At 42.0% G+C, this 14,248-nt stretch overlaps 1 protein-coding gene across 2 annotated transcripts; it reads left to right on the top strand.

Annotated features, from left to right (window-relative positions):
- The first annotated feature begins 293 nt into the window (after positions 1 to 293).
- On the top strand, positions 294 to 13,500 carry LOC117766576 (ethanolamine-phosphate cytidylyltransferase-like). Of its 2 annotated transcripts, none has more exons than XM_034593737.1 (13): positions 294 to 683; positions 6,700 to 6,788; positions 7,206 to 7,367; positions 7,548 to 7,614; positions 8,085 to 8,169; positions 8,245 to 8,286; positions 8,876 to 9,008; positions 9,146 to 9,228; positions 9,322 to 9,399; positions 9,504 to 9,569; positions 9,649 to 9,714; positions 9,826 to 9,914; positions 12,217 to 13,500. In XM_034593737.1, the coding sequence occupies exons 1-13, from the start codon at positions 541 to 543 to the stop codon at positions 12,329 to 12,331; spliced, it is 1,218 nt and encodes a 405-aa protein (XP_034449628.1). In that variant the 5' UTR covers positions 294 to 540; the 3' UTR covers positions 12,332 to 13,500. The 2 variants fall into 2 exon arrangements, with proteins under 2 accessions (XP_034449628.1, XP_034449627.1); XM_034593736.1 differs by having other exon boundaries at positions 301 to 683; positions 8,861 to 9,008.
- The last annotated feature ends 748 nt before the right edge of the window (positions 13,501 to 14,248 follow it).

The raw sequence follows: 14,248 nt of genomic DNA, 5'->3' as shown, positions 1-14,248 counted from the left end.
TCTTGATGTTGTTGTACAGGGACATCTGGCAGAACACCGAGGTGAATGTGCAGATCTCACAGTGGCAGGTTGTTTCTGTGAGAGTCCGGCAGAGCCGATGTGTCACGTGACGGAGGAATAAAACGTCGTTGTTATGTAACAACATGTCGGCTGCGTTCGCCGGCACCTCATCGTACGATCCAACCTCCGGCAAGTCTGCGCTACTCACCACCGAGCTTCAAGGTAGACCTTTTCAAAATAAAATACACACAATGCTGTCGTGTGGTGGTGCCATGTAGATTTCCCTGTTTCCTCTCGGTTCCTCTGCTTTCTCCCGCACACTTGACGCACCGTGCGTCGTGCGTCGCTGCGTCGCCGGCAGAGGAGGCGTTTGCGCATCGCACCACAACCGCTGCTGCTGCTGAGGAGGAACCGGCTGTCCTGCGCTGAAAGCCGGGGAGAGACAACCGTCACGTTCCCTTCATCCCCCCACTGTCCCCTCAGAGCCATCCCTGCAGCTCAAGCAATTCGCTTCTAGAGATTTTACTCAGCAGCGTCAAAATGATCAAGAACGGACATCACCGCCACCAAGGGAGCGCAGCTGCAGCAGCAGCACCCGGGAAAGACGCAGGGACGAACCCCGGACCTGCAGCGTGCAGTCCCGAGAAGAGGAGGCGAAGAATCCGGGTGTGGTGCGATGGTTGGTGAGTGACTTGACGGATGACTGGTGGTGTGATGAAGATGCAACGACGTCTTCTCTGTCGTCTGCATGGAGCCCTTGCGCTGTTCGGATGAACGTGTGAGCCTCGCAGCGGGACAGGCCTGCAGCCGGTTACAGGGCTGCAGCTGCTTCATTAGTAAACTTTGAATTCAATGTGATCTACCAGGATGACAGATCATTCAGCACAATGCTTTTTGAGTTGATCTTATCACTGGAGCATGCCTCAGGGTTCCTCCTCAGTGGTCACTTATTACATAATAACCATCACAATAGATGTACTGTGTGTGAATATTAGGTGCCGTAAATCATCATAACACCCACTAACCATGGTGAGAGTGACATTACATATTCATATATTATTGTATTATATATTATTATTATATATACTGACCTGTACTTTATGCAGGGTTTTAATTAAGGTACAGGTCAGCACAGATTATTTTCCATGTTCGACTAATAGTAAGACCACTTCACAAAATGTACACACTCAGGAAACCATTTTTTTGTGAAACAATACACAAATATTCAATTCCCACACATATGTTCTCCTCAAAATCTCTCAGTGACCGGACCTTTGTCAGCCTCTTAACTTAGAATCTTGTGATCTCAAGAAATTCCTGATTTAAAATAGTGGTGTTACTGTATCAAAACTAGTATGATCGATAAAGCCTGCACTACTTCAGGCACAACAAAAAAGTGCTTCAGTAATGTTTAATATCCTCTAGGCAGAGACAAGTGACACTTAAGTATTTGTAATGTATGCCACCGTGTCCATTTTCAATAATATCTCAGAATTCTGCTGCATTTCCATCCTTAAAGAAGACGAACACTATCAAACAGATCAGTAAACGATTCCACGCTGTCTATCTATAAAATGTAAAACATGAATTTGAATAAAAGTTTTCATAGAGAAGTTTAATTGTGATACGTTTTCTGTGCAACCTCCTACATTGCTTTCGTCCTTTTTGCCATGATAGAAGGTGCAGAAACACCATGTCTCCTTGGTTGCGTTCTCCCTTGTGCCCCTTTTCTTTGCAACACCTAATATGTTACACATTTACCTCCACAAAATCCCACTGTACGTTTTAACGTCCAGTCGCCATTAAGCACATGCACAATGCAATCTGTTTACTAGGATGGTAAACACAGTGACACCTCTACAACTCTTATCTTCTCTCAGCTTGATGTAATGTGGTGAAGAGTTACTAGAGTTATAAAACACACAGGTGATAGATCAATGTGAACACTGTGGGAAGAGCAGGGTCAAAATAAGCACTCGTCCTCAGGTCAAATGTAAAACAATAAATGTTCATGTTCAATCAAAAATGCTATAAGCACATTCATGTATGATATAACATTTTAGATAATAATAACTACAATGGCACAAAATAGAGTACAAGTCCCAGCAGTTCCCTTAAATCAAGTCAAGCTGCACCAGATTTCCCACACTCATACCGGTTCCCTAAACATGACAACTTTTTTTCCAGTAAGATCCATGAGTCATACCGTAGGAAATCTGCAAAAATGTTAAACAAAGGGATTTTAAAATCAATCCTGGATCAACAACTTGCTCCAGATCTGCGCCAAAGTGTAGCAGGTTGTTTCTTGGCCCATGTTCCATCCTTCCACCAGGTTTCAAGAAAATCGCTTCTGTAGATTTTTCTTGCTAACAGACAAAGAGCAGTGAAAACATCCTTGTCTGAGGAAATAATGAGTCACCGCAGAACAAATGTGTGCTGAGTTGTGCTTGTTGCTGTTTGTATTCAAAACCCTTTTAACTCTTACAACTAAGGATGACTCAGAAAATACCCCTCGTCATTGACAAGTAAGCCAGATGAAGACACTTAACAGGTTTAACAGACTGGTCTGGGTGAGGTCACACTTTATTTTTAGAGTGATTGGTGGCATCAAAAACCTTCTACAGTGTCGTCTCAGATACGTTATACGAGCTGTGTCAGCACTCTGATATTTCACTCACCTTGGCTCTTTCAGTCCTCTCTGAAGCTGAGCTCTTACCTAAAATGTATCAGATTCACAGAATTTCTCTGCTGCTTAATTTTGAAAGAGTAATTTCATCCAAGTTACTAGATACTACAAATATACTAATATTTACATACAATATTTTCCAGTTTATCCTGATTAAAGTGATAGTTCACCTAAAAATGATAGTTCACTCATTATCTACTCACCACTCTGCCAATGGAGGGGTGGGTGAAGTGTTTGAGTCCATTAAACACTTTGATCCCTTGGATGAAACCACAGGAGCAGTATGGAGGCATTTTGGGGTTTTTTTCTGTTGTTTTTTTACATTTGAAGAATCGGTCACCATCAACTTCAACTGTATTGGATTTGGCTGCAACAGTGTTTTACCAACCCTGAGACTCCAAAAGTGTTATGTGGACTCAAAAACTTCACCCACCCCTCCATCGGCATAGTGGTGAGTAGATAATGAGTGAATTTTCAATTTTGGGTGAACTATCTCTTTAATATTTTGGCATGCAGGAGGTTTTGATTTTAACTGAGAAGCATTGGCACATCTCGTGGTCGGACTTTTGCACAACAATGGATGTGGATGGAATTTTGTTTGTCATGCTCGTGGTAGTGGCACAGGACATATCAACCACAGCCACAGACCTCGCCGTGAACTGTTTCTCATCAGGCAGTATTTTCTGCAGAACGTAGACAATAATGAAAGTCTTTGGCTTATCAAAAGAAAACCCAGCTGAAAATGAAATTCTTCCCTCAAACGTATTGAGTTGGTAATGGAATTTTCTGCAGTAGATCTGAGTGAATCGAGAAAACGAAGAAGAGCTGCACCTATTAATTTATTTGCTGATGAAATGAAAATTTAAAAATTGTCTCTGTCATTTTATAAGCAGTATCTTCAATGGTTCCAGTTTCCCAAATGTGAGCATTTGATATTTTAAATGAAGGCAACAGGAATGACTTTTGGACTTTTGTTGTCATTGTCATTGTTTTTCTGTTAATTGCATATCCCTACAATTAGCCCTTTAAGATGCCGGACTGCCTCCCCTGGTGGAAACACAGAGCGTTTGTGGCTTCATGGTGCAGCGGCAAAATGAATGTTTTGAATTTTTGTGAAGTGGACAGGATTATGGAGGCTTTCTCTTGTAGAATTCCTGCCATGTAGGTGGGGCTGCCCATCCATGGTTTGATGGCAAGTTGCAGAATATTTGGGATGCCGGAATATTAACCGCTGGGGTGAGCACCCAAAGAAAGCCAATGGCAACAGCGCCCATGTCATTAACCTCTCTAACCCCTCCAGCCCACACCTGCTGTATGACTGCTGCAGTGCCCGTCACTGAGCACATTGTTCCCTGAAGCCCCAATGGTCATCGCCACGCTCTTACTGACATCCATGCACCGTCAGCGGTATGAGAGGAAAATTCCAAGGAGAGCGCAGTCAACCTCATCTGCTGGGATTTGACCCTGCCCCTTGCCCTCCGCACACAGGAGCTCTGTGTTCTTATTTGTCGCCCTGGAATGAGATGACAGGGGCTAAAGATCAGCTGTAAGAGAAGCATCATCAAGTGTGCGGTCAAAGTCCACGTCCACTGTGGATATGCTGAGGTGGTGTGTACATACGAGTCTATTAAAAATGCTATTTACAGCCTCAGTGAAGCAACGGTGCATTAGTCACTCATCAAGGCTCGTGACACTATTGAATTTTAATCAGGGCGAGAACCCATATCCACATTTTTATTGCAAAAGTGTAATTGGGCAACTTATCTAGTTGTTAAATACTTATCTAGCTTGTTGCTTCATCCCAGTGGCCATAATACTCCATCATCAGAAAGAATATCTGCTCACTGTGTACACATCACGTCTGCCTGGGTTTGTTCTTGAGAAGCGTACAGGTGTTGTTTGGGTGTCCACTAACAGGCTGAACTGCATTAATATTTCATCCCCCCACCGTGGTCACTGCCAAGATCCACCCAGCAGCTGAAAAATACAACAGGACTATACGGTGACATGTTGGGGCATCTGGCTCGAATAACACCCCAAAAGCAGCCTCTGTCCTGGTGTTATCTAACTCTGTCTGGGTCTCACAGTTTCCTTCTCTTTTCATTCACCTCCAAATACCAAGTCGCCCGGTCCAGCCTGTGTAAAGTGACAATGCAGCAAGGCACAGCTGCTGTTTCTCATTAGAATCACCCAGGGTGAAAAAAAACCCACGGGATTCTGTTACTGTTGTGGCCCTGCACAAACTGTAGAGTTGGCAGCTCTCATCCGTTTCTTTTATCGATTTTTGAGGATGCTATTCATAGTGTTGTATAGCTTTTTACTCCTGGGAGTGCTGATATGTAATCTAATGCACTAAAGACGACTCAGATACCAAATGTATAGGCTTTTTTTCCTGCTTGAACATTGAGTAGTCATTAAGTCGACATCATGACTTTCTAGGTTAATTGTTTATTCAGCATTTCTATTGGTTATTGTCCTAATAAATCAAACACATCATTTAATATAGAGCACATTTCCCCCTCCAAGGCCCAACAGTCCCCTTAAATTCAATCAAGCTGCTTTTTCACCCACTCAGATATTAGGTACCCAAAGATCCGTGAATTATTCCTTAGGGAAAATGTTAAAAAACACGCATCTCATAATGATAAGGAGAGTGGGGATATGTTTTTCCTGGATCTGCCCCCTGATCTGGATCCACACCAAAATGTAATGGGCATGCTTCCACTAAATTTCATGTTAATCTGCTCAGTTGTTTTTGTGTAATCTCGCTTACAAAGGAAAAAATACCAACACAAAAAACAATGAACAAACTGGAATGTCACTCAGTAGAGCACATACCTCCGCCAAGGCCCAACAGTCTTATCAGCGGTGGCTGTGGCTCAGGGGGAGAACGGGTCGTCCCCTTATCAGAAGGTCGGCGGTTTGATCCCAGTCTTCCCAATTCACAATGCCGAAGTGTCTTTGGGTCAAGATACTCAACCCTGAATTACCCCTGACGGCTGCACATAGATGCACTGTGGGAATGGGCGAATGGCAAAAACTGTACTACTGAACTTGAAGTGGTCACCAATCTAATATGTAAATACAGACCATTTACCATTATTCTAAATCAGTGATCTCTCACAATGTTTAAGAAAGTGAAGAAAAATAATTCCTGTAGCTGCCCCCTGAACTGGATTGGCCCCAAAATCTTCCCTGAGCCACATTCTTCCACTAAGTTTCGTGGTAATCCGTCCAGTCGTTTTTGCGGAGGTGAAGATTTACTTTCATCAGTCAGAGCACATTCTTCTGTTTATTGTATGCCGGCTGTATTATATCATGTCTATATCATGTTGAAAGTGGAAAGAAAAGAAAAATGATCAGACTGATGTCATCCCTCGGTCGTATAGTGACAGTGATGGAAGGCTAATGCCCGTCTGGTCTCTATTACTGTGCTAGATTACCATGTTACAATCTCAGTCTCCGATCTGTGCTAATCTAATTATCCACAGATGCTATCAGTGGCCCGAGCAGGGAGAAGAGGGAGGGAGGAGCTCACTGCCGCTTTTGCTCTTCTTTTGATATGATCATATGTGTGTTACACCGGTGGGTTGTTATGTCAGTGACACTGTAAATACACAAGTATCATACCGGTGATTTGCACGTTTTAGCTCATGGAGTAAAAATCTTATCATTTCCTTCATTTTACCTTCTTTGATCAACATTTCATATGTTACCTCCAGGTGGGAAAACACTTCCTTGTTAGTTAGAGATGATGAAGAGTGGCTGCCATGTCTAACTTTGAGAATAGTGTTAATTAAAACGTCTTTATTCTTTATTCACTACATATTCTCCAGTATCGTGATATGAGGTGTTTTTCTTTTGATGAAACCAAACCTTGTTACTGTCATGCAAAAAATTCACATGATGCTTTATATTAGTTATTTTTTCAGTGATTTTCTGCCAGATTAAATGTTAAATTAAATGTGTGATTAATTATGGTCTTTCTTCTTGTGTTTCCACCCCCCCACCAGCTATGACATGGTGCATTATGGCCACTCCAATCAGCTTCGGCAGGCCAAGGCCATGGGAGATTACCTCATCGTTGGAGTGCACACAGATAGTAAGGAAGAAGAATCCTTACAGTTTAATCATTGTCACTATCATACCTACATCTTTAAAGCTACTTGGCTACTTTGCTAAGTCTATCTCATACCTGACATTTCGCCCAGTTCTGATCTTTCTCTCGCCTTTACCTGGGGAGCCATGGCACCTGTCGCCTCTGGATATTTTTCTCAGTTCCATCATTACCAGCCAGGCACCAGCTGAGTCCTGTACACACATGAGAGGCTGTTGCGACTCAGCGAATGTGTCTCGCCCTCCTGTGGCACACCGGCAGCATTCTGACATTTTGATTACCCAGAATTACTCCCCCGGTCAGGGTCAGCGCAGATACCAGCAACGAGGGCGATGATGCATTCAATTTGTCTAAAAGTGCATTTCAGAGATTTCTGTCTCTCTGTTTGTTTTTGATTTCAAGGTGAGATCGCAAAGCACAAGGGTCCGCCAGTCTTCACTCAGGCAGAGAGATACAAGATGGTGCGGGCCATTAAATGGGTGGATGAGGTCGTGGAAGGAGCGCCTTACGTCACCACCCTCGAGACCCTCGACAAGTACAACTGTGACTTCTGTGTGCACGGAGGTACAGAACGTCACTACATGATGCCTTCACTTAGACACTCTAATTGATTGGTAGTCACAAACGATGCCGATCCAGCTCCAAATGCGAAGCTGGATCCCTGATTTTGGAGCAGATATTGATGTATGTAAAAGGATTTCATTGATTTATACTAGCGGCGTCTCACAGATGCTGTCATTTCAGATGATATAACTCTAACAGTGGATGGTAAGGATACGTACGAAGAGGTGAAGAAGTCAGGACGCTACAGGTGAGCCCTCCTTTTTCAAATATGCACCAGATACTTATAATAACTAGACTATGGCAGTAAGGCCCACCAGTCCCTTTAAATTCAATCAAGCTGCACAAAATGTCATCGATATTATTTTTCTAAATGTGCCTAATCTTTTTTCTTTTATCAAAATCCATAAATTTGTATCTAGGTTAAATGTCAACAAACACACAATGTTAAAGAAAGTGAAAAAAAAAAGTCCTGGATCCACCCCGTGATCCGGATCCGAACCAAACTTGAATTGTTTCTTCCCTGACACATACCGCATCCTTCCAGCAAGTTTCGTTAAAATATGCTCAGAACTTATCATTTAATCTTGCTCACAAACAAAAGAACCAACCAACAGGGGTGAAAACATCACGTCCTTGGCGGAGGTGATAACAACAGTCGGGACGGGATGTTGTGTGCGTGTTTCATTAGTTGTTACACTGCGTGTTATGTCGTCTCAGGGAGTGTAAGAGAACCCAGGGAGTTTCCACCACAGATCTGGTCGGCAGGATGCTGCTGATGACCAAAGCACACCACAGCAACATTGTGAGTGCAGCTTTATTGCCTCTCAGTGATTTTATCCCACAGTACAAGTCTAATTCTACCCTGTGTTCTCTTTAGGATAGTTCAGACTATCAGCAGCACACGGACAACTTTGGAAAGGTAGGTACCAAACATATTTCAAGCTTATTATTATTATTATTATTATTATTATTATTATTTCACTTTGTCAATTTCAAATCCCCAGCTTACTACCAAACAACATCTTTTGTAATTGAATTAAAGTTGCCATGTGGGCAGGATGTCAACTATTACCACACAACGGTTCACTGTGGAGCCACAACAATCAAGTAGTGGGCCTTTGCCAGTAAACAGTGAATGGCCACTCTGTTCCTGCATGGGGAAAGTAACTTAAAGTCACCAAGCTGTGGTTTTTAATGGTTGTGAAAGCCATAGATGGTCTCTTCACATCTGAGCATTTAAGATTTCAGGAAGAGTAATGCTGTGAGTTTGGCGAGGGCTGAATAATGCACTGGGGATTTATTTGTGAGACTGCGTTTGAGTTAAGCCACCGACCAAATGTGACTATCCCAACTCACACCACTGGGTGGCGATGACGCACCACACTTATTCTAGTATGAACTGCTCAGCGCTCTGCAGTGATGATATATACCAGAGTTTATGGGTGTTCCTGCTATACTCATTTGTACTCATTATGCCTGTTTCTGGATTACGGGGGTTGCATGCTCAGAGGGGCCACAGTCCCTGGACGGGGGTCTCTCAGTTCCTGCAGACGTCACAGAAGATCATCCAGTTTGCCTCAGGCCAGGAGCCTCAGCCTGGGGACACTATCATCTATGTGGCTGGAGCCTTTGACCTCTTCCGTATCTTTTTAATGACCAGACCTGAAAAAAATTACTTTTAATAATCCAAATACAATTTATCTTCCAATGTATTTATCTTTATCTTGTGAATTGTTCTGAAATAATTTGCTGTCACCCTTGACCGGTCTCCCTGTCAGACATTGGCCACGTAGATTGCCTTGAAGCAGTGCATAAGCTCGCTGACAAGCCGTACATCATAGTCGGGTTGCACTTTGATCAGGTGAGCGTCTGCCTATTTTTATGAGACTTTCACTGCCCCCCAGTGTCCAGTCTTGGCATTTTCTAAACATTTCGATTGTGTTCATTTTTCCAGGAGGTGAATCGTTACAAAGGAAAAAACTACCCCATCATGAATGTCCACGAGAGAACGCTCAGCGTCCTGGCTTGTAGAGTGCGTTCGTGCTCGCCCTCCATCAACACAAGGCACTGCACACACTTTATATATTTTACACATAAATACAAATCATTAATTTTGTGTGCTTTTTGTTTTCACAGTATGTGTCAGAGGTGGTGATTGGTGCACCCTTTGCAGTCACAAAAGATTTGCTGGAACATTTCAAGGTATATTTAACTTTCACCACTAGATTATAAAGTTTTCCTTTGGTGGTAAAAACACTTTAACATGGCTCTGTGTCCATAGGTGGATCTCGTTTGCCACGGAAAGACTGAAATATACCCTGACAAAGATGGATCTGACCCTTATGCTGTAAGAACATAAACACTGCCACATCATATGGACATTTTTAGAAATGTTAAATAATCCACATTGATGGTGCATCAGATTTTTGGGAAAACATTTTTTTATCTTCATACCCAGGAGCCAAGGAGGATAGGAATCCTGCGCACTGTCGACAGTGGGAACATCCTCACTACAGATGCCATCGTGCAGAGGATAATCAAAAACAGGTATAATATCTACTGGGCAAAACTATTGATTTTGAAGTTAAAACCATATACTGTAAATAAAGATGGACGATGTGTCTCCACTTCCTCCCACTATCCAGAAACAAACGCCGCCATCTTGTGCATTTAGTGGCAGAGTCTGCTCAGTAGCGTTTGGGGGATGGAGCCGCGGTAGCAAAGTCAATCAATCAATCATCAATCAAATTTAATTTGTATAGCCCATATTCACAAATCACAATTTGTCTCATAGGGCTTTAACAGGGTGTGACATCCTCTGTCCTTAACCCTCAGCAAGAGTAAGGAAAAACTACTAAAAAACCCTTTTAACAGGGTAAAAAGAACGTAGAAACCTCAGAGAGAGCCACATGTGAGGGATCCCTCTCCCAGGACGGACAGAAGTGCAATAGATGTCAAGTGTAAAGGAGAACATCATCAAGATAAAGGTTTTAGCAGCATTGATAAGGGTAAACATTTTTAAGCATAACTGAAGGTCAATGAATTGATGGATTATTGTCAGTAATGGTCAAGTATCTGAGGAGAAATACTATATATCAAGCAGTCCTGCTGCAATCATAGTCTATGGTCAGCAGCCAGCAAGATCATGATCCACCATCAAGATCGGATGCCACTATAGTCCACAGTCATTGTTCACTGCCGCCATTAGGATCCATCATCAGCTGCCACCTCGATCGTGGTCCACCACCATTATCAGATGCCAACACGATAAAGGATCCGCCATTATTATCACGATCAGCCAGCACGATACAGAATCCGCCATACTGGATCCACCATTACGAACTCTGATACGCGATCCACAGATCATAATCCACGATGTGGCCACAGCTGCGGCCCTGGATCTGCAGACGATAAGGCAAAGGGACTCCGGGGAAGAAGTCAAGTCAGTAACATGTATTGAGATATGGATTTCTTTGATGTGATAACGATTGAGAAGAGGAAGGAGAAGCTGGAAAGAGAAGCTCCGGGTGTCATGTGTCCCCCGACCTTCTAGACCTATAGCAGCATAACTAAGAGCAGGTCTAAGACAAGCCTGTACCAGCTCTAACTATAAGCTTTATCAAAAAGGAAGGTTTTAAGCCTACTCTTAAACGTACAGATGGTGTCTGCCTCCCGAACTGAAAGTGGGAGATGATTCCATAGGAGACGGGGTTGATAGCTGAAAGCTCTGGCTCCTACTCTACTTTTAGAGACTTTAGGGACGAGAAGTAAGCCTGAATTCTGGGAGCGCAGTGCTAATGTATCTCTAAGGTGTTTAGGGCCAAGTATTAGAACCTCTGTTTTATCTGAGTTTAATAAGAGAAAATTTTATTATATTCATCCAGGTTTTTATGTCCTTGAGACATGCTTGGAGTTTAGTTAATTGATTACATTGTTCAGGTTTTATTGACAAGTATAACTGGGTGTCATCCGCATAGCAGTGGAAATTTACCGAGTGTGTCCTGATAATGTTTCCTAGTGGAAGCATATATAATGAGAATAAAATTGGGCCAAGCACAGAGCCCTGTGGAACACTAACTTTTTGAGGATGGTGCGCAGGGCTTTGGTGCGCACAGATGACTCATCATTAATTTGCACGAATTGGAATCGATCTGAAAAATATGATTTAAACCAGTTTAGGGCAGTTCCTTTAATGCTTATTAACTGTTCTAGTCTCTGTAATAAAATTTGATGGTCAATTGTGTTGAATGCTGCACTAAGATCTAACAGAACGAGGACAGACACAAATCCCTGATCTGAAGCTATTAGAAGGTCATTAGTGACTTTTGCCAAGGCTGTCTCTGTGCTATGATTAGCTCTAAACCCAGACTGAAAGTCTTCATATATATTACTTTCCTGGAGAAACTCGCACAGCTGATTGGCTATAACTTTTTCAAGGATTTTAGACAGGAAGAGGAGGTTGGATATCGGTCTGTAATTGGCTAAAACCTCTGGATCTAGGGTGGGTTTTTTGAGAAGGGGTTTGATTACAGCTATTTTAAAGGACTGTGGCACATATCCTGAGGATAATGACAGATTGATTGTGTTCAATAACGTACTATCAATTAGGGGCAAAAGTCCTGTTGATACATGCTCTCAACCTATCAAATACTATATAATACTTAAATAACTCAATAAAACCAAACCTACTGGAAAAATGAAATACCTGAAATAACAGAAAACAGTACTTTTGTTGGTCCATATCCCACCATTAACATGGAGGAGGGGGGATTCATGCCCTGTACTGCCGTCATGTTGTCCATCTTCATATACAGCCCATAGACTTTTTGTGTGATGTGATTTGATTCAGGTTGCTGTTTGAAGCGAGGAACCAGAAGAAGGAGGCCAAAGAAATCGCTGTGATCCAGGCCATGAAGCGGAAAGAGGAGGAGAAGACCAAAGAAAGAGCCCAGGCTGTGGTGTAGGGGAGCCCCCCCCCAAAAAAGGCACTGACAAATTAAGTGTCATTACAACACTGACAAGTTCAATGAATCTAATCTCATGTACAGTTCAAATCAACACTTTTATAAGCTCCAAACCCGACCCGGGCTCAGAACAGCAGCCTGTTTGAGGCCAGAGTGGCTGCTGTCTGGGCTCATCAGGTATACCATGTGTGTTTGTGTATATTAATATACTCTACATATGCAACTCCATGTTCATGTCAGTCAGTCACACACAGAATTATGGATCTGCTGAGGATTGGACAATACAATCGAAAAGAAACGTTAGAAAAAGGAGGTTATCACCATGTCTTCAACTGTCTATTCTATGTTTTGGGGAACATTTTTAAACTGCTGTACCAGTTTTATTTTTTGATTTAAGAAATAAGACATTTTTAAATATTATACTATGGATTTGGGCATCTTAAAAGCAAGTGCAGGGTCCTGAGATGCTGGTCAGGCATTGAACTACAGCAAGAAGGAGAGATTTCACTCGTTGGTTCCCAACAACGGGCTCAGGCCCACAACTGATTTATCCTTGTATATACTGTATGTACTGTACGTATGTATTATAAAGTGATTGCAGGTGGTCTGGAGGATGATGAAACCACTACAGCATCAGCTTCTCCCGCTTGGAAGTGAGAAGGTGTCGAGAAATCTCTTCTCGGACCTCATGTATATAACAGATCCGGCTCCAGACTGCACTGACCTCTCATAAACCACATGAACTGTTTGGATTTAGTTTTAAGAGCAGGTTTGTAACTAAAAGAAAATGCACAGTGTTGAGACCTGCACGCCTTGCCTTCTGAGTGCACTTGTTATTTCTCTTCTTTTTTTTAAACCAACACTTTATTCTAATATAGAGAAAGGTACAGTCTGATTTTAACCTTTAGTTTTAGTTACAGAACTATGACGTAAAATAAACCACTTCCTGTCATTTTTGGAGCCCTGAACAAGTCATCCTGTCTCGATATGAAACAGGATTAAATAATATATTTTTTTGTAGATGTATATTTTACTCACCTCCTCCTCATTAACCGATGTATAGATTCACATTGTTTAAAAAAGCAAAGTAATATATCTGTGTGTCAAGTTGGAATGTAATTCAATGTCGGCTATAATAAATGTTATTGACAACTCCCAGTTGACAAATAAATCTGATGGTACTACAGTATATTATTGTTGATGGTAATAAGAATTTAATCTGAAGAGCTGTTTGTCGTCTTGTTTTAAAAGAGAGAATGTCTATGGGGACTGTCATGTCTACTTCATTCCCTCAGTGATAGGGTGAATGAGCAGGCTGCACATCATGAAAGGCAACTTTGTGTTTTGGACGCAGAATTTGACCTTTGATCAGAAAAGATGATCTTGAATTTTGCAACATGTGACTCACACAGAGTTCTTTAAATGTCAGGCCATTAAGATCCGATTATCTTAGCAGCAGACTGGTACCCAGCAAAGTTCTGTGAGCTTATTTATACTACAGCAAAGGTTAATGGGATATGTACGGGGAATGTGTTTAAACTGGAAGCATGAAGTCCCCTGACTGTAAGTGACACAGACCTTTAGGTGCATGTGCAGATGATTAAACATGTAATTTATTGACAAATTCACCAATATGTGGTCATGCTGTGCTTTAGGAGACATTTGGTAAAGTTGCGTTATGAATTTTTGGCCACGCACACTGTGTCAAGCAAGCAATGATGGTATAGAATTTTGTGAAAGTAGTGGTAAAACAATCTTAAGTATGACTGTACCTGCAAACCATCAAAAGTAAATTACCAAGCAAAATGGCCCCAGTCAGAATTATATTTATTTTATATTAGTGTTATATAAGAACTGATTCACAAACATATACATGTAAACAACATACAACTCTTTATCTATCTATCTATCTATCTA

This window comes from Hippoglossus hippoglossus, chromosome 8, assembly GCF_009819705.1.
Source record: "Hippoglossus hippoglossus isolate fHipHip1 chromosome 8, fHipHip1.pri, whole genome shotgun sequence".
Lineage (NCBI taxonomy): Eukaryota > Metazoa > Chordata > Actinopteri > Pleuronectiformes > Pleuronectidae > Hippoglossus > Hippoglossus hippoglossus.
This window is presented reverse-complemented; position numbering and strand designations above follow the sequence as displayed.

Bases quoted from the DNA above. Each gene is read 5' to 3' on its own strand.
- LOC117766576 (XM_034593736.1), top strand. From the start codon at position 541: ATGATCAAGAACGGACATCACCGCCACCAAGGGAGCGCAGCTGCAGCA. The intron at 684-6,699 runs GTGAGTGACTTG...CCCCCCCACCAG, and splicing joins CGGGTGTGGTGCGATGGTTG to CTATGACATGGTGCATTATG. The intron at 9,570-9,648 runs GTATATTTAACT...CTGTGTCCATAG, and splicing joins ATTTGCTGGAACATTTCAAG to GTGGATCTCGTTTGCCACGG.